General features: G+C 42.8%; 1 protein-coding gene across 6 annotated transcripts in view; it reads right to left on the bottom strand.

The window, feature by feature from the left end:
* Positions 1-792: 792 nt before the first annotated feature.
* The window catches only part of SENP6 (SUMO specific peptidase 6), a 167,414-nt gene continuing 149,235 nt past the window's right edge, over positions 793-18,971 (bottom strand). For all 6 annotated transcript variants that reach the window (XM_048845895.2, XM_048845901.2, XM_048845896.2 and 3 more), the window contains 5 exons: positions 18,030-18,133; positions 9,050-9,138; positions 5,662-5,730; positions 5,417-5,567; positions 793-2,826 (listed from right to left, as the gene is read on the bottom strand). In XM_048845895.2, coding sequence (XP_048701852.1) covers positions 2,617-2,826; positions 5,417-5,567; positions 5,662-5,730; positions 9,050-9,138; positions 18,030-18,133 — 623 coding nt within the window. In that variant the 3' untranslated portion in view covers positions 793-2,616. The remainder of the gene's footprint in view (positions 2,827-5,416; positions 5,568-5,661; positions 5,731-9,049; positions 9,139-18,029; positions 18,134-18,971) is intronic.

Below are 18,971 nucleotides of genomic sequence, written 5' to 3'. Positions count from 1 at the left end.
CACCATGTTTTCAAGGAATATGCACCTAAAATGTTATTTCTCTCTCTCTCTCTCACACACACACACACTTAAAGTAGATATTTAAATATTTGTTTTTTGCACTAACTTTTGTAAAAGAAAACTGGTGCCAAATGATCAGTAGTGAATTCCCTCAAAATATCAAAATGTACTTCTCTAAAACAAGCATCATACATACATAAATTTGTATAATCTGATTCATGAAATGTTTTAAGTAAGTCAAATTCTTAATTCTGTATTTTTCTATTATCACATTTTATTAAAAAAATAAACATCTCTCTATATTCAACATACGTATTAGTCTGCTGCATGACTGAAGGTCTCAAGACTTTTAACATTAAATGATAAATCAAGCATTTTTATTCCTCGCATCCCAAGTGGGAAAAATAAGCTCTAGGCCATTCCTAGGAAGAGAATGGAAATAGTTCTAAAGTATCAGAAACCCTGAAAGCTGTACCACAATTATTATAAACTGAACAGTGCTATATTGATCACATTACGATATATTATATATAATTAAGAATCTTTCAATAGGGAAAAATTGGGAGGAAGACTGGATTGAGAAGAAATAAAATGTTTTCTATTTGCAAGTATATCTGTATCTCAATATTTTTCCCCTGTATCTTTGATTTTACTTGCATTTGTATAAGCAACTATTCTAGATTGTTAGTTGCACTCTAGTTATTGACTTCCCATCCCTCCCGTCTTCTTTCTGACCCTGTTTTTATCATAGACTTTCCCAGACAATGGCAAGAATGCAGGACATAACTAGAGTTATGTGTATTACATATTTAATACTATGCACAAGAGAGGTTAAACCACACTTATATGCAAAAGGAAATCTGTATCCACAGTTCCCTAACATATGTCGGTAGCATTCACACTTTCCCAGGCCCCCCTGAAGGCTCCCTGTGTGGTCCAGGATTCATGCATGGAGAGAAGAGGTGGGAGGAAATGTACAGAATCACCCCCAAATCCCATGGTCAATCTGTGCAAAAGGTAACATCCCAAGGTTATGCAATCATGGTACCTTGGTGAAGCCACCCTTCAAATAGGGTTTTTCGGAGACAGCTATCTGTGCAGGATTTCCCTGGCAGGACAAGTTATTTGGCAATGCTGTTAGGGTCTAGCATGTGAAAAGCTAATGTAGAAGTACAAGTTTGCATGTGGATGGTCCAGTGTCTCTAGCTGATCTCAGTGGATCCATAGGGCTTAGAAGCTGAATTCCCTGGTTCTTTGACAATAGGAGAAGGAGGCAGCAGAGCACACTCCAAATCAAAGAATGTGGAGAAAACACTGCAGGGTGAGGTGGGGGCACCTTTGTTTTCCCCACCTCTCCCGCAGATTTTTTTTTAAATGGGAGGGGGCAATTTCCCCCTTCCTATATATAAAATTAATTAATGTTAAGGAAAGACTGAATTATTCAAGACCCTTGCAACAACAGTTCTTATTCTCTCATCTGCATAACAAAACCTTTTTAATATTTAAAGGGCTGTGCAAGGTAGTGGCTTCGTTCTGTACTACAAGAAATGCTGGTTTTATAAGGCTGTGTTTTTATATAGTTTAAAATCAGATTACACTGTGAAAATATCCAAATAAACAAATTATTTCCAACATCTTAGTTTGATGCTACCTAGAATCAAGAACAAACAAATAAGCAAGCGATGAACACTGATATTTTGGTTTTTTTGGTGTGGACATTACAAAAAATAGTAATCATACATTTGTAAATGTTCATTACTTAGATAAAGCACATATGAATGTGACATTCAGAATTGTAACACAGAAAATGTAATGTGGGCAATCTGCTATCCAAGTACACTTACCAAAATACAATTTTATAGTGAGGGAAGTTTCAAAATACAACTGTACAACAACTGGGATCTACAAAATATGATATAATAATATCACTCAAGATCACTTTATTTGAAACTGTTATAATACTGCTTGAGAAGTAATCTCTGGTCAAAGAGCAACTGTATTTTTTCTTCTTTTTTTAAAACAGAAATGCAGATCTTCTCATGACCCCAAATCTGAAGCATTCCTATTTAACTATTACATTGCTTACATTTGGATACTGTACGTGAGCATGTGAATTACCCTCTCTGGCGCCACAGTGCATTTTGACACATACTCGTTTGTAGATCAAGCAGAATAATCTTGTAAGGGCAAATGTAAAGGTCAAAATATGAATTAATTATCTTGGTACCAGATCATCCCCTATGTGTTACATGACAATTTTACTGAAAAAGAAAAAGTTATCCATTTCATCCTATAAATATTTTCTTTATTTGCTTTATGTTTAGAAGTAGCTATTTAAGTTCTATTAACAGAAATACATAACAAAAGCTTCCTAACAAGTCAAAAAAAAATTAATTACAAATGCTGAAAAAGTTGGCCTCATTAACATATGTACAAACTTGTTTACTTAATACATATATTTTTGGGAATGTATTCCTTTTATGACACACATTTATACAGGCATTAACATTCCCAAATAACTTTTGAGCAGAGAATACTCCAATTCTTTAGTCTGGGCAGACAAAGATAAAATATATTTCAGTTTTTGACTGCAGAGCTAACATGCAACAGACGTATTTAGTCTGAGCTACTGTTGATAAATTGTTCTGTTCCTTCTGGCAAAGATCCTTCTGGTGAACGTAGGTCCTTCTGTCCCTTCTTTTCTTTGTTCTGCTGTTCCTGCAATTTTAGGATTATATTTCGTATTTCTTCTCGTTTAGTTTTCATTCTGGGGCGTGGAAACCAGTCTGTTAAATTCATTGGTAGCTCAAAATTGAGAATGGGATTCTGGAAAGAGTTCAGTTGAGTATTATAACATAATCTTTACAACACAGTGATATTAAACACAAGACAATGCAATTGAGAATCTGAAATTGTCACCAAAACGTTCTCTCTCTCTGTAGTGAGTAACAAAGGAATCATCATCTTGGGGAACTAGTCATATTTGACTACCATTAAATGTTTTCCCACATGATCTGTAAGATGATTGATACTGGTTACTAAATGCTTTTACATTTTACAGAAATTTTAGAAAGTAGAAATGACAAAACTATTTATAAATCTAAAACAGTGCCTTCCATCCAAAAAGATCTCAAACCACTTTACAGATAATTTGATATAGGAATCACTCCACCCACCAATAAAAAGATACATTCCTTCCTCCTTCCCCTCCCAGCATCAGAGAATTGACTTCTATTTTTGTTTTATATTCCCCTCTAAATTCAAATAAATCATGAAGTAACCTGACATACACTACTGTTAATTCAGTCACACTGCTTTGGTTAAACACAAAAGTTGCACAAATAGTCTATTTAGAGTGCAAAATCTTTTGGACACACAGACCTTGCTTTCACGTTAGTATTGTAAAAACAATACTAATAATTTAGAACAAAAAGAAAACCGCCTGACCGTTTTTACGGAAAATTTTGGTAGCCTGAATGTAATAACCCAAATTAGGATTTGATCATGACATTTGGGAATACCCCTACTCATATACGTGTCTTTAATGACCACAATTAGTCAGGGTCTTCAATTTTACATTTCATCTGAAAGGCAGTGCTTTAAATAGCACAGCATTCCTTACCACCGGGCTGGGCACTGCTTTAAACAGATCAGAGAAAAGGATATTTCCCTATTTAATCACCAGCATCACTCTTTTCTCATTGGAGATGCATCATCCACACATTTTACTGTGCTGGCTGATTATGTTTTAAGAGATCTGACCAAATTACAACAATTACTATAAAACACTTATATACTACTTCAGGTTTCCATGGCACATTCTAGAAGTCACAAATATATAAATCTTGAAATCCCTTTCACCAACAGAAGTTGGTCCAATAAAAGATATTACCTCACCCACCTTGTGTATCTAATATCGTGGGACTGACATAGCTACAGCTACACTGCATCTGATAACTGAAGCATTTTACCTTTAGTTAGAAGATTAACGTATGGTCAGATGTAATTACTTTTTATCATGATAAGAGAGGGACATCTCATATGTTTCCCAATTATAGTATCTGTCGGTCAAAGCAGTTTTACTTTCAAAACATGAGTAGAGATGTTTTTAAATATGAGTAGAGATATATTTGAAATAAATCCATGTCTAAGGAAAAAAGTACATGAATTAACATTCTGTAGCTGCTTCCTGTCCTCTACTTCTTTTTCTTCACTTGTTTTAGTAACAGTTGTGGCCCCTGCTTTACCTTAAACACCTCTTCTTTTTTAAAAATAATTTCTGCTACTTGCCTGGTAGCTGAAACAATTATTGGGATTTCTCTGTAATTTTCAAATATATTAGTAACCAAAACTGACTGGATTATTTATCAACTCAAAAATATTCGATGACTATGCATCAAGATTAAGAGCCAAATTCTCCCGCATCTGTTATTTCCTGCCGTATAATGTGGCTCACAGGGGATATGCCAGAGGCAAGGAGCATCCCTGACTGACAATTTCTTTAATCGTGTTGCCAGACCAGATAGGGAGAAAGAGTCAGTCTATAGTAACATAGGAACTATTCTGCAGGTGAGTGGGCTAAAACTTATTACAGAACTTGGTTGCCTCCTAACTCCTTCACCATATGAAGAATTGGAACCTCTAGGACCTCGTGACTGCAGATTCATGCAAAGAGGGAATGTACCATGAAGGCAGTTCTTGTCTGCCATGTTCCCCAGTTTAGTTCACAGGGAAGTGTGCATGAGGCTCTAATTTGAAGGTAAAAGTAATAAAATATATAAGAAACTTAAAAGAGAAGCTTATCAATTAAAGTCAAATTCTGGTCCTATGGAAATCATGGGAGTTATACAGTTTTATTTCAGTGTAACACGGATTTGGTTCTTATCTGGTAACAATTCAGTAATTTAACTGCATATCCAGGTAGCTGAGCTTCTTGGATTCTAGTGTAGTGAGAAATCCAATGAGAGAAGTTTACAGTTACTGAGTATATTCAGAACCCTATTTCCTGTATTATTGGAAGAAAAAAAATCTCAAGAATTAGATTAGCTGCCAAAATGTTAATAGAAGAGTCTTCTGTGTTTAAAGCAGAACTGATTACAAGGCTCACTTAAACCTACATTGCTGAATGCATAATTTAAAAAATATGTAGCGTGTGCAGCAACGGAAAACATTTTTCTTAATGTTTTCCTCCAAAACATCCATATCTTCTAAACTGTATGTTGTGACACTTCTTCTGTGTGATCATTAAATGTGAGAACTATTGTCTTTTCCAGAATGGATTTGTTTCACCTTGCAAACTTATTTTACAACACCTATAAATCCTGTTGCACTGGAATCTTCCCATTCTTTAAACTAGGTTTTATTTGACAAATGCAGGACACAAAATAAATACCATGACAGAAGCAAGTAAACTTACCTCAAAAAAGCTCTCCACATATTGCAGTACATACACTCCACAATCACTAAAGTTGTTCTGTTGTGGCACTTTTGGATTGGAGCCTTTCATGACATCTTTAGAGAAACTTCTTTTACTACCTTTCCTCACTTCCCATTCCACTTCCAAATATCTGTGACAAAAGGTGTACAGAAATCAAAACTTGTTTTTTTCTTATGGAATGTTAAAACTTTTGAAAAAAAAGAAATTATATGTTTAGAACTTACTCCCTTAGTATTTTCACAACATTTGACCGGGAAGGGCCTCTCAGGGAGTCCATAAGCAGAATGCAGGGTCTATGAATGAGAAAAAGTTTTTTTTTTACTCCTGCAAGTACTGAGTATTTTACAACAATTAGAAAAGCACAAAAAGTTATATTACTTTGAAGTCAGTATAAGTGCAAAAGAAGTTATCTCTAGATTTAACATTTCACTAAGTCCAGAAAGCTTCAGTGGCTATTTAAAAGTGTCAATTTCAAAGAATCACATTGTGTCTGAAAATTATTTACTCATTAGATAGGTCTACACTGCAAAGAGAAACCTGTGGCGATGAGTCTCCGAGCTTGGGTCAACTGACACAGGCTCGCAGGTCTTGAGCTGTGGGGCTAGAAATAGCAGTGTAGATGTTACTCTCAGGCTGGAGCCCAGGCTCCGAGACTCTTCCCCCTTGCTAGGTTTCATAGCCAACCCAACCCAAGCAGGAATATCTACACTGCTATTTCTAGCCTGAGTAAATTGATCCAGGCTCTGAGACTCAGTGCCATGGGTTTTTCTTTGCAGTGTAGACATACCCATTGTTACACGTAAAACATAGATACTTTCACTGAAAGATTAGAGAAAACTTACTCTATTCTTCCAGTGTGTAACTCTGGGCATTTGACAAAACTGTGTGTACGGTGAGTACCACTGATCTTCTTGTACAGCCATTTAAGTGCTGTGCCAGATCTTAAGCATGTACTTAACTTTAATTATGTGACTAATCCCATTGAAATTAATGGCACTACTTGCATCCTGGAAATGAAGCATGTGCTTAAGCACTTAGCTGGATTAGGCTTTAATCTAATATATCTGTTAGACATTTGGTGGTGGCAGCAATAAAGTCCAAGGGAAAAAGGAAAATAGTTTGTACCCTGGGGAAGTTTTAACCTAAGCTGGAAAAATAAGCTTAGGAGGTTTTCATGCAGGTCCCCACGTCTGTACCCTAGAGTTCAGAGTGGGGAAGGAACCTTGACAGAGGACATTTAAAATAAAATGCAGTTGTAAATTCCCGAGATTCCATCTCTTATACTACTGAATTTTTTTTTAAAATTGGACTAGATTTCAAGTTGACAATGTCCCTTTACGAAAACAGCAAACAAAACAATAACGAAGAAAATGTAGAGTATATGTTGCAGATAACTGCAACAGAAATACAGTTAATGATTTAATATACACATTTATATATAGTCAGTATCAAAATGACAATGTCCTCTTTTTTTTATAAGTAATATAATCAAATATTTCAGAAACTCGTTTACTGCTTTAAGTTGTAGGTCAGTAAAATAGCATAACAAATGTCTGTACTTAAAAAAAAACATTTCCCATATTTGGGGAAAAAAACAAACTACCTCTTCAACTCACTCAGTTAACTTAATAATACAGAAAAAGTTTTGCATGAGCATTTAGTTTCAAGGGCTTTCCAACCGCTGGCAGTAAAAGTTGAAGCAAAAGAAAAAGTAATTAAAAAAAAAAAACAGACAAAATACCTTTTGAGAAAGTTAGATTGTGCTAATATGTTTTACTGGTTCATATACTTATCACTGCTAACAGTGGAGACAACTTGTCCTTGTATGCATGTCCCCAAAGGAACAGCCTACTCCCAATAACAGAAAACAAATGCACTGTTCAGATACTGCAAAAATTGTTTTGTACTATCTTATACTTTTATAGATGATGCTACTGCAAGTAACTACTTTTCAAAGTAGACTGGAAATATTTAACCATGTTTATAGTAAAAATAAATATGTTCGCCTAGTAATTGTACAAATTTTTGAATTGCACAGCCTTTAAACTTTGAAACAAAGTAAATTACTTACACAAGCAATGGGTTTTTTAATATTAAAATGTTGTTTCAGGAAAGAGGTGCATTTTAAATTAATGAAGAAATGAAACCCCAAAAATGATTTTTGTTGGTATTAAACTAAGATTTTGACACAACACTTTGAGGATCTTGTTAGTAAGAGGGACCTTATGGTTATGTGTGAAGATACTAAAGAGTTTATGGCTTTTATTTCCATTTCTACAGACAGACTAGAATTCAGAGTGCTAAAGGTAATCCATGGCACATTAAGCCTTTTTATTTTGGGTGGGAGCAGTGCTAAAGGGGGCGATCACCATCTGCATGGGGCATTTAATTTCAAACCGTAACTTGAAGCCATTGCACCTCCAGCTGTGATATTCTTAGATCTCACAAGTTAGGTTTATTTCTGCTGTTATAAATACGGCATAAAATATAATGAATTATGGATGATACACATGCATTAAGCCATTATGTATTTGTTACTGTAAGCTTTATATTATAATATACTTGCATTTTTTTCCTTCTTGTAGTATATAATATAACGCAAAGGAAAAACAGGATTAAAAGGTAAAGAAAGAATAGAAGGGAATCCGTGAAGGCATCAGTGCTAACTGAAAAGTATTTATGACTTTAGAAGTCTACATTTTTATCACTTAACATTTGAACTACTAAAGCTAGTGATAGGCAATAAATTTGCTTTTACATAGCTTTCTGGTTCTTGGAATCCAGTTCTCATGTTTGCAACAGAAAGAACTGTTTTAACTAAAAGCAATTACAGAAGTAACAGATTTTCTGTTACGACTGTTCTGAACAAAGCAAAGGAAATATGCCTAACAGGTAAGTCAGGAAAGAGGTGCAAGAAAGAGGACAACTGTGATATTGTGATATTTTTGGCAAGAAATTGAGACTGTATACATATTTTAGTTTTATATTATTTAATATCTGCCCCATTCTCCCCTGCTAATTTGAGATGCCCACAGCTAAGGCCTTAATTCAACATCTATTTAGGCACATGTTGAATTGTAAGCAATTTCCTATGTATTTTGCTAAATAGGGATGGCACTTAAGTACATGCTTAACTAGTTTGCTGAATTGGAACCTAAATACTAAATCACTAAGAACAGCAGTTTTATTAGAATAAAAATATCTTCAGATGCTTGTAAAAGCAAGTCTTTCTAGCTTAGCAAACCAAAGGGGAATATCTATTTATTTTCAAAAAGAAAAAGAGTACTTGTGGCACCTTAGAGAATAACAAATTTATTTGAGCATGCTCAAATACATTTGTTAGTCTCTAAGGTGTCACAAGTACTCCTTTACTTTTTGCAGCTACAGATTAACCCGGATGCTACTCTGAAACCTATTTATTTTCAGTGCATAGGGAGTTCCACACAAAATCCTAGAACTAGATTATACTGCAAAAGATAGAAACCTCAAAAAATAGGAACAGTATGTTAGCAGTATCTTATGAAGGTTGAGTGACACCCTCTTAGTGCTGTCATTCTGTTTTACATTTTATTATTTTGAAGTTCGTTCTAATCAATGTATCTTTATACTTACTGTATGCAGATATTAGGCTTCAGATGCCACTGTCCCAACTCTGAATTACAGTTATCATCTACAAGGCCTCCATCATCGCTGCTGTCTTCCTACAAAAACAAAATATTTGTGGGAGTTTATAGGCTGACTGCTTTTTAAATGGAATGCAAATAAAAATTACACTTATTTACAGTATTTACTTAAGACAAGGAACTCAAGTTTAGCACAGTTTGCTCCCACAAATTAACAGTAAATTTTGCACCATCAAACTTTCAGCTAACATTACTTCTTGTCAGTTTCCTATTGAGGAGACTCAGCAAACCTACCAGGATTGGGAATTGATACTCAACACAACAAGCTAAAATACTCAGGTTGGGATATTTCAAGTAGCCTAAGCTGAATTTCCATGGAAGTGACATTCATACTGTTTATATATGCAAAGATAAAAAGACTACCAGAAAAAGATAGTTACCTTTTCCGTAACTGGTGTTCTTTGAGATGTGTTGCTCATGTCTATTCCACAGTAGGTGTGAGTGCTCGCCATGTGCACCGGTGCTGGAAGTTTTTCCCTAGCAGTACCCATAGTTGGAGCATCGCTGAGCCCCCTGGAGTGGCGCCTCCATGGCGTGGTATAAGGGGAGCTGCACGCTCCCCCCACCCTTGGTTCCTTCTTGCCGGACAACTCCAACAGAGGGGAAGGAGGGCGGGATATGGAATAGACATGAGCAACACATCTCGAAGAACACCAGTTACGGAAAAAGGTAACTGTCTTTTCTTCTTTGAGTAATTGCTCACGTGTATTCCACAGTAGGTGATTCCAAGCTATATCTATTGGAGGTGGGTAGGAGTTCAACATTCCCGGGACGGAGTACAGCCCTATCGAACCCTGCGTCGTCCCTGGTTTGGGATACAATCGCATAGTGCGAGGTGAACGTGTGAACAGAGGACCAGGCAGCGGCCTTACGGATGTCCTGAATTGGGATGCGGGCCACGAAGGCAGCTGACAAGGCCTGTGCCCGCGTCAAGTGTGCCTTCACGATCGGTGGCGGGGGAACTCCTGCCAGATCATAACAGGTGCAGATGCACGAGATAATCCAGCGAGAGAGGCGCTGGGTGGAGATCGACCGCCCCTTCATGCGCTCAGTCGAAGCAACAAACAGTTGCGAAGAATTCCTGAACGGCTTAGTCCGTTCTAGGTAGAAAGCCAGCGCCCTACGCACACTGAGCGTGTGGAGGTGGTGTTTCTCATTGGACGCGTGAGACTTGGGGCAGAGGACAGGCAGGAAGATGATCTGACCCATGTGAAAGGCGGAGACCACCTTAGAGAGGAACGCAGGGTGTGGACCAAGCTGGACCTTATCCTTGTGAAAAACCGTGTACGGGGGTCCAGAGGTCAGACCCCTGAGCTCCGATACCCGCCTGGCCGACGTGATGGCAACCAGGAAGGCCACATTCCATGAAAGATGAGACCAGGAGCACTTGGCCAGAGGTTCGAAGGGGGGTCCCGTGAGATGGGACAACACCAAGTTCAAATCCCACTGTGGGACAGGGGGCCTAGAATATAGGAAAAGACGGTCCAATCCCTTGAGGAACCGTCAGGTCAAAGTATGGGAGAACACCGTACGACATTGCACCAGCGGATGGAAGGCCGATATGGCTGCCAGGTGCACCCTGACTGAGGAGGGGGCCCGGGCCTGGGTCCCAAGGTGGAGGAGGTAATCCAGGATAAGATTAATTGGGGTGGCTGTCGGGGAAACACCCCACTCAACAGCCCACCTGGAGAACCTGGACCACTTTGCCAAGTAGGCTCGGCGTGTGGATGGCTGCCGACTTTCCACGAGGACGCGTTGGACCCCTTCTGAACACACCCGCTCCTCCCCGCCTAGCCATTGAGCAGCCACGGTGTGAGGTGGAGGGCCTCTAAATTGGGGTGGAGGAGATGGCCTCAGTTCTGGGAGAGCAAGTCCCGGCGGAGAGACAACAGCCGCGGTGGGGCCACAACTAGGCTCACGAGGGTCCCGTACCAATGCTGCTGGGGCCAAGCTGGGGCAATTAAAGCTGTGCCTTGTCTAACTTCACCTTTTCTAGGACCTTGCTGATGAGCGGTAAGGGGGGGAAGGTCTGGTGAGTCACCTCTGAGTGGAGAGACCACTCATGAGGGGAGGAGAAATCCCTGCTCAAATGATCGGCCCACGTGTTGCGGGCTCCCGGCAGGTGGAAGGCCCTCAGGGAGATGATGTGGGCTATACAGAAGTCCCACAGCCTGAAGGCTTCTTGGCAGAGGGCCAAGGACCAGGTCCCGCCTTGCCTGTTGATGTAAAATATTGAGGCCATGTTGTCCATGAGGACCCTGATTATCTTGCCCTTTAAGTGTGAGCGGAAAGCCACACACGCTAGGAGTACCGCCCTGAGCTCCCTGACGTTTATGTGGAGGGACAACTCCGTGGTCGACCACAGCCCTTGGGTCTGAACTGTCCCCATATGGGCCGCCCAACCCAGGTCTGACGCAACCTAGGTCCGGTGATGGGGCCAAGTCCTGGAAGGGGACCCCTTGGAGCATGTTGCTCAGGGAGGACCACCACTGTAGGGACGCAATCACCAGGTCGGGCATGGTGAGGACTTTGTCCATACTGTCCTGGGCCTGGAAGAACTGTTAGGCCAACCAAAGTTGGAAGGGCCTCATCCGGAGTCTGGCGTGGCGTACTATGTACGTGCATGCCGACATGTGACCCAGGAGCTGTAGGCACGCCCTGGTCGTTGTCATGGGGAATTTCAAGATTGAGGCGATTAGCCCTTTTAGGGTCTCGAACCTGCCCAGCGGGAGGGAGGCCATGGCCATCAAGGCATCAGGAGCGCCCCGATGAACTCTATGTGCTGGACTGGAACTAATGTTGACTTGGCCTTGTTTACCAACAGACCCAGGTTGGCACAAGTGGACAGAAGGAGCACCAAGTGGTCCTGCATCTGCAACCAGGAGCTGCCCTTGACCAGCCAGTCCAGGTAGGGGAAGATCTGGACCCCCCAGCACCTGAGGTAGGCCGCCACCACCAACATACACTTCGTGAACACCCTGGGGGCAGTGGATAGGCCAAAAGGGAGGACCGGGAACTGACGGAGTTCTGTCCCACTAGGAACCGGAGGAAGCGCCTGTGCCCCTCGAATATATGAATATGGAAATACGTTTCCTGCAGGTCCAGGGCCGCATATCAATCCCCAGGGTCTAGGAAGGGTATGATAGAGGCCAGGGAGATCATGTGGAACTTGAGCTTGACCGTGAACTGGTTCAGGTCCCGCAGATCTAGGATAGGCCTGAGACCCCCTTTCGCCTTAGAATCATAGAATATCAGGGTTGGAAGGGACCCCAGAAGGTCATCTAGTCCAACCCCCTGCTCGAAGCAGGACCAATTCCCAGTTAAATCATCCCAGCCAGGACTTTGTCAAGCCTGACCTTAAAAACCTCTAAGGAAGGAGATTCTACCACCTCCCTAGGTAACGCATTCCAGTGTTTCACCACCCTCTTAGTGAAAAAGTTTTTCCTAATATCCAATCTAAACCTCCCCCACTGCAACTTGAGACCATTACTCCTCGTTCTGTCATCTGCTACCATTGAGAACAGTCTAGAGCCATCCTCTTTGGAACCCCCTTTCAGGTAGTTGAAAGCAGCTATCAAATCCCCCCTCATTCTTCTCTTCTGCAGGCTAAACAATCCCAGCTCCCTCAGCCTCTCCTCATAAGTCATGTGTTCTAGACCCCTAATCATTTTTGTTGCCCTTCGCTGGACTCTCTCCAATTTATCCACATCCTTCTTGTAGTGTGGGGCCCAAAACTGGACAGAGTACTCCAGATGAGGCCTCACCAATGTCGAATAGAGGGGAACGATCACGTTCCTCGATCTGCTCGCTATGCCCCTACTTATACATCCCAAAATGCCATTGGCCTTCTTGGCAACAAGGGCACACTGCTGACTCATATCCAGCTTCTCGTCCACTGTCACCCCTAGGTCCTTTCCTTATCCTTGGGGATAAGGAAATAATGGGAGTAAGCCCCCTTGCCCTTGAACTCCCCGGGCATCATGTCCACAGCTCCCAGACTGAGGAGCTGGCCCACCTCCTGCTCTAACAGGTCCACATGTGATGGGTCCCCAAGACCAGTGAGGGATGAGGACGGTTGGACAGGGGCGAGACAAACTACAGCATGTAGCCCCGAGAGATGGTGTTGAGGACCCATTGGTCCAAGGTTAGTCGCAACCATTCCAAGAGAAAAGCACACAAGTGATTGCGGAAGGGAAGCTTTATTGACGGGGGAGTCCCCTCGGGAGTTGTCCAGCTACCCCCGGTACCCCATCAAAAATGCCTTTTTCCCCAACTGCTTGCCCTTAGAGGACCCAGGTTGTGGGGCAGGACACGACCGCTGTTGAGGGCGCCCCTTCCGGTCCTTAGACCTGTTATAGGCGGGCTCATATCTAGACTGAGAAGCCTGGGCAGGGGCCTGCTATGGCTTGAACTTGGCTTTGGCCGGTGGTACATAAAGGCCCTGGGTTTGCAAGATCGTGCGGGAATCCTTCATGCCATGCAGCCTGGCATCCATTTGTTCTGCAGGACGTTTGTTATGCATCCATTTGTTATGCAGGATCTCCCGTTCTCAAACGGGAGATCCTGCATAATTGACTAGGACTCCGTGGATAGCCCGGACAGCAGGAGCCATGATGCCCTCCGCATGAATACTGCCAAGGCCATGGATCGAGCAGCCATGTCCGCCACACCCGATGCCGCCTGTAGGGCAGCTTTGGCGGCAGCCGCACCCTCCTCCAGCAGCGCCTTGAACTCTTTCTTGTCTCACTCCGGGAGGGAGACCTCGAATTTTGGCAGCGAGCCCCAAAACTTAAATTTGTATCTGCTCAGGAGAGCTTGGTGGTTAGCCACCTGCAGCTGGAAGCTTGAAGATGAATACAACTTCCTACCGAAAGAGTCCAGTCTCCTTGAATCTTTATTTTTGGGCGTGGGAGCTGGTTGGCCCTGTATCTCTCCGTGGCTGACAGATTCGACCACCAGGGAGTTGGGTGCCGGGGCGGGGAATAAAGGTATTCATGCCCTTGGGTGGGTACAAAATATTTGTGCTCTGCCTTCTTTGGAATGGGGGCCAGGGAAGCCAGCGTTTGCCACATGGTGTTCGAAATGTTTGCTACCCCCTCATGGAGGGGCAAAGCCGCCCAGCACCGGGGAGGACAGAACATTAAGAAGGGAGTCTGAGGGCCCCTCCATCTCCTCTGCTTGGAGGTTAAGGCTCAATACTACCCTTCTCAGGAGCTCCTGGTGTGCTCTGAAGTCCTCCTGCGGGGCAGAGGGGCTGCAACTGTGTCATCCAGAGCGGGAGACAAGGCTGGCACAGAGCTCTGAGTGTCTGCCGGCACCGGAGGGTCCACCCCTTAGTCGGACTCCGGGTGCGGCGCCGAGGATGTATGTCCCACTCATTTAGCTCCTGGGGGCCAAGACCGCGAGGCTGATGGCACCTCTGAAGCTCCGGTTACTGAGCGAGCCCCAACCTGGGGCTGCGTCAGAGGCCACGGTGCCCACTGGTACCACTGCCCTTGCCATGGGGCCCCGTGCCACTGCCCCTGCTGCGGCACCGGCTGGTTGGCTTGACTAGGCTGACCAAAGGAGGAGCGGCTGCGAGCAGAGGTTGGGCTGACAAGTGACCTGGCACTATAGTGGGAGGAACGGCGGTGCCTGGAGTGACAGCGTCCACAGGACTGCGACCCCGATGCAGAGGAGAAGTACTGCTCATAGCTGCTGCTCCGCGATCTGCTCCGACACACGGACCTTCAACAGCGCAGTGCCAGCAATCTACGCCTCAAGCTGCAGGGGCAGTGTCTTGGCATGGAGCGAGAGCAGGAGTCTGACCGGAAGCGGCAACAGCGCCCATGTCATGACCGATTGCAGTAGCCCCAATGACTCGGTGACCGTCTGCAATGCCTTTCTTGGTCATGTCGGTAATTGCTTCGCAGTATGGAATGGTGCTGGGAGCCCTGTTCAGACGGCACCCAATCAGACAGTCTAGCAGGTGTCGACGGGATACAGTCCTTGTGCATTGCTGAACGATCGCTGGGCGGAGAGAGGGGTCGGTCTCCTGTCTGAGACCTGCGCCGAGCTGGGGGCAATTGCGGGGAGCCCAGCGACAGTTTGCCTCTGGAGTGGGAGCCCGACACCGGCAGCACCCCTGGTACCGGCATGCTCATGACATCTGCAAGGCCTCCGGCGTCGAAGGCATCTGGACATCCGAAGAGGCCTGACCCGACGTGGCCGGGCTACTCCTCTCAACATGAGTTAGAGGCCTAGGGGCTGAAGAGGAATGAGGGCTGCCTGACATGGGTCTAGCCTCTGCCCCTACTTTCTCTCGATGCCACTGCGACGTTGGGCCTTTCCTCGACTTCTTGTGTCCCGTAGATGGGGAGTGGTACCAGCTAGTGGAAGGCACTGAAGGGTCGCCACATATCGAAGTCGCGGTGCCAGGAGCCAAATTGGTGCGGTGCGCCAGGGTCCGCGCTGACTCCATGAGAATGGACCGGAGTCTAATGTCTCTTTCCCTTTTTTGTTTGAGGTTTAAAAGATCTACAAATCTTACAGCGGTCGCTGATGTGAGTCTCACCCAAACAGCATAAAGAAAAGGAGTACTTGTGGCACCTTAGAGACTAACCAATTTAGTCTCTAAGGTGCGCCACAAGTACTCCTTTTCTTTTTGCGAATACAGACTAACACAGCGGTTACTCTGAAACCAAACAGCATAGGCAATCCGCGTGCGGGTCACTTCTTGGCATAGAACGCCTGCAAGTGTCGCACAACTTGAAGCCTGGGGCATGCCCCGGCCAGGGTCCTCTAGCTAACTGAACTGACTGAAAGAACTGACTAACAACAATACGAGCACTAAGCGAACTGAAAAGTTCTGAGGACGAGCTACAGCTAAGTTGGAGCAGTGTAGTTCCAACGCACCTTCACTGGTGCAAGAAGTAACTGAGGGTGGAGGGAGCACGCAGCTCCCCTTATACCGCACCATGGAGGCGCCACTCCAGGGGGCGCAGCGGTGCTCCCCCTATGGGTACTGCTAGGGGAAAAACTTCTGGCACCGGTGCATGTGGCAAGCACGCACACCTACTGTGGAATACACGTGAACAATCACTCGAAGAAGAACTTGCTCTTCAGGTTCATATTTTATTCACTTATATCACTCTTCTGAGCAATCTTCAGTGCAAAGGTTTTGCCTTTATAGGAGAAGACAAAACTTTTATAGATGAGAATTCTGTCAGTGTTTACGTGTATTTAATAATGCAACATTACACATGGATCTTCTTGCGTTTTGAAGAGAAACTCCTTGACTAGCACCGAGGACCATTTTTGTTACAGGAAAGAAGACGGCTTTTCAAAAAATAAAACAAAGAAGTATAGCAACATTGTTTGAAAATCTTTTGGACAGAACTAGCCAACTCATAATGCAATGTGTTGCCAGGTTGAGGGAGAGTTTAGATAGTTGTTCTCTGGCATCAGTGTCATGCACATTTCGCCTATTTCTGTGCCTTCTTAAAGGTTTCTACTGCAGTCAGCCTCTATATATTTTAGCTCAACTTACCTGTTTCTATTCTAGTTCTGGCAAATTCTGATAGATGGGAATAACAACTTCAAATCCAGGCTGAATCCTGAGCTGCTGCTACATCAAGATTCAACATATCCCCTTCTCCTCCCAAAATGCAAGGACCAAGGCAGAGGCTGCCTATACCATTCTCCTGACTGCCACCCTCCACCAACCCCAACTCAGACTCTCTGCCCATCCCTCTGACGGACTCTCAATCTGCTCCCAGCAAAGGTTCCCTTTTCATCGAGGATTTAGGGAGTGCAAGAGAAAAGACAATAAGGAGTCCGTTTGGGGGAAGGCTTAAAGCAGACCTCGGCACAGTCATGAGTTGGGAAAGATGAGTTTAGTCTATCTGCAACAGTCGTTTAGGTTTCAGCCCAGATATGAGGTTTTGACCACACACAAAAACACCCCACAAATGCAAACCTTGAGAAAGATTATTCAGTATGCTGGGCTCAGTAGGAAGAATACTGCTTAAGAAAACTTCAATCCCAAGGTATGATGTACTCTTGAGTCTCTTTTTTGGAGAGGGAGATAAATGGTAGAACAGAAGACTCCTATCACTTATGTGAAAGGATTTGAGGGTCTCTGATCCTTTGATTTCAGATGTGAAGACCTGCACCGGTACTGATTCAGTTCTGATGGCCTCTTAAGGGAGGATAACTTTTTGTATACCTTCCGGAAGGACAATACAGCCTTTAAAAGCCTGGAAGAATGTCCTCCCTCTCAGGACCTCAAAACAATGGCCTAAAATGGGTTTGTAAAGGACATTTTTCCCACTATTTAAGACCCTACATTTTTTAAATCCCAATGTTTTCTTCTGATCCTCTGGTTTGGGAGTGGAGAGTGAAAGACAACAAACCTAGACAAAACCCCCTTTTTAAAATTAATATTAAAAAAGAAAAAGAAAAAGGCTAACATCTACCTACGAAGTCTGTCTATTGCCAAGGAATGGCATTTAAAGAACAGAGAGTGGATGGTTCCAGGACCTGCTATGAAGACAGAAGCAGAGGAACTGAGGGAAAGTAATAGTCACTGCTCTCTAAACCTCAGCTAAATCATTACAGTCCATGATCAATAAGCAATAGTGCACGAAGCATAGTGCATGATCTGTACAGCAGATTCTTACTGAGCCAATTTTGTGAAAGAGTATATCATTAATCTTCTAGCAGTTAAGATGCAAGTATAATTCTAATACTGAGCAACAAATGTTCTAGGTTCTAACCTTACAAATGTCAAATCTAGGTTTCACACAATACGTAATTTACTATCTCCATACTGCTTTTAAAAACACTATTCACACATACAATCTGATTTTTGTTCTTCAGAAGGGGAACAATATTACACATTACCTAAACAACGTTGTTAAATTCTTTACCTGGTTATCTTGATCTTCAGAAAAATCTATAAGCTCATCTTCATTTAGTTTACTGCCATCAGTGGAGTCTTCACTATAGTTCAGCCTGATTTTGTGCAAGCCATCTGTATTAAACACAGATAGCCAGACATTTAAAAATCAAATACAACATCATTTTTATAACCTCATAATGGACTAAGTGAAGTGTTCCTCACAAATAGCATTTCAGAAAGTGTTTTGCATTCGAAATCTTTAGACCTAGACCAAAACAATAACTAGTGAAACTAAGCTACATGTGTTTATGTCACTAGCAAAACTCTGCTTTGCAAATTACTTCCTTAAAGCTTTACGTTTCCAAAGGAACTTTACAAAACACTAGTCTCAGAGTCCTTGTGAAGTAGGTAAATAAATATAGCAGTGTTACAGATGAGAAAGCAGAGACATGATGTGACTTGGTGCATGATCACAGCATTACAGCTCAATTCTTCTCCATGAAACCTTTGCCTAATGTACTCAATGTTTTCCCACACAAACAAGTTACCCTTTCTGTGCTTTACTTCCTGCATCTATCAAAACAAAACTAGTAATATTTTGTACTTAAAGTCCTTTTTTTTTTTGGTAGGATTCAAAGCACTTGCCAAAGGTGAGTTAAAACATTACTGGTCTTATTTTACACATGATTTAACTAAGGCATAGTTTTAAAGTAATTTGCCTAGAGAGAGTACAGGTCAGGACTCACTCCCTTAACCTAAATGGGTATTTTAAAGATGAAAGCAGGAACAGAAAGTGGGGCTGTACTTTTACAGAACCTGTTTTTTCCCCCAAAATGTTGGTATGACTGAGTTGGAGCAATTCAGAAACCTATGTTTTTTCACTATGCTATAGCTGCCAGCCCCATGCATTCCAATAGCATGGGACAGGCCCGCAAATAAATGAGATCTGTTTTACAATCTCATACTTTGT

This window comes from Caretta caretta, chromosome 3 (genome assembly GCF_965140235.1).
Source record: "Caretta caretta isolate rCarCar2 chromosome 3, rCarCar1.hap1, whole genome shotgun sequence".
Classification (NCBI taxonomy): domain Eukaryota; kingdom Metazoa; phylum Chordata; order Testudines; family Cheloniidae; genus Caretta; species Caretta caretta.
Note: the sequence above shows the minus strand (reverse complement) of the source record. Positions and strands in the feature narration are given on the sequence as shown.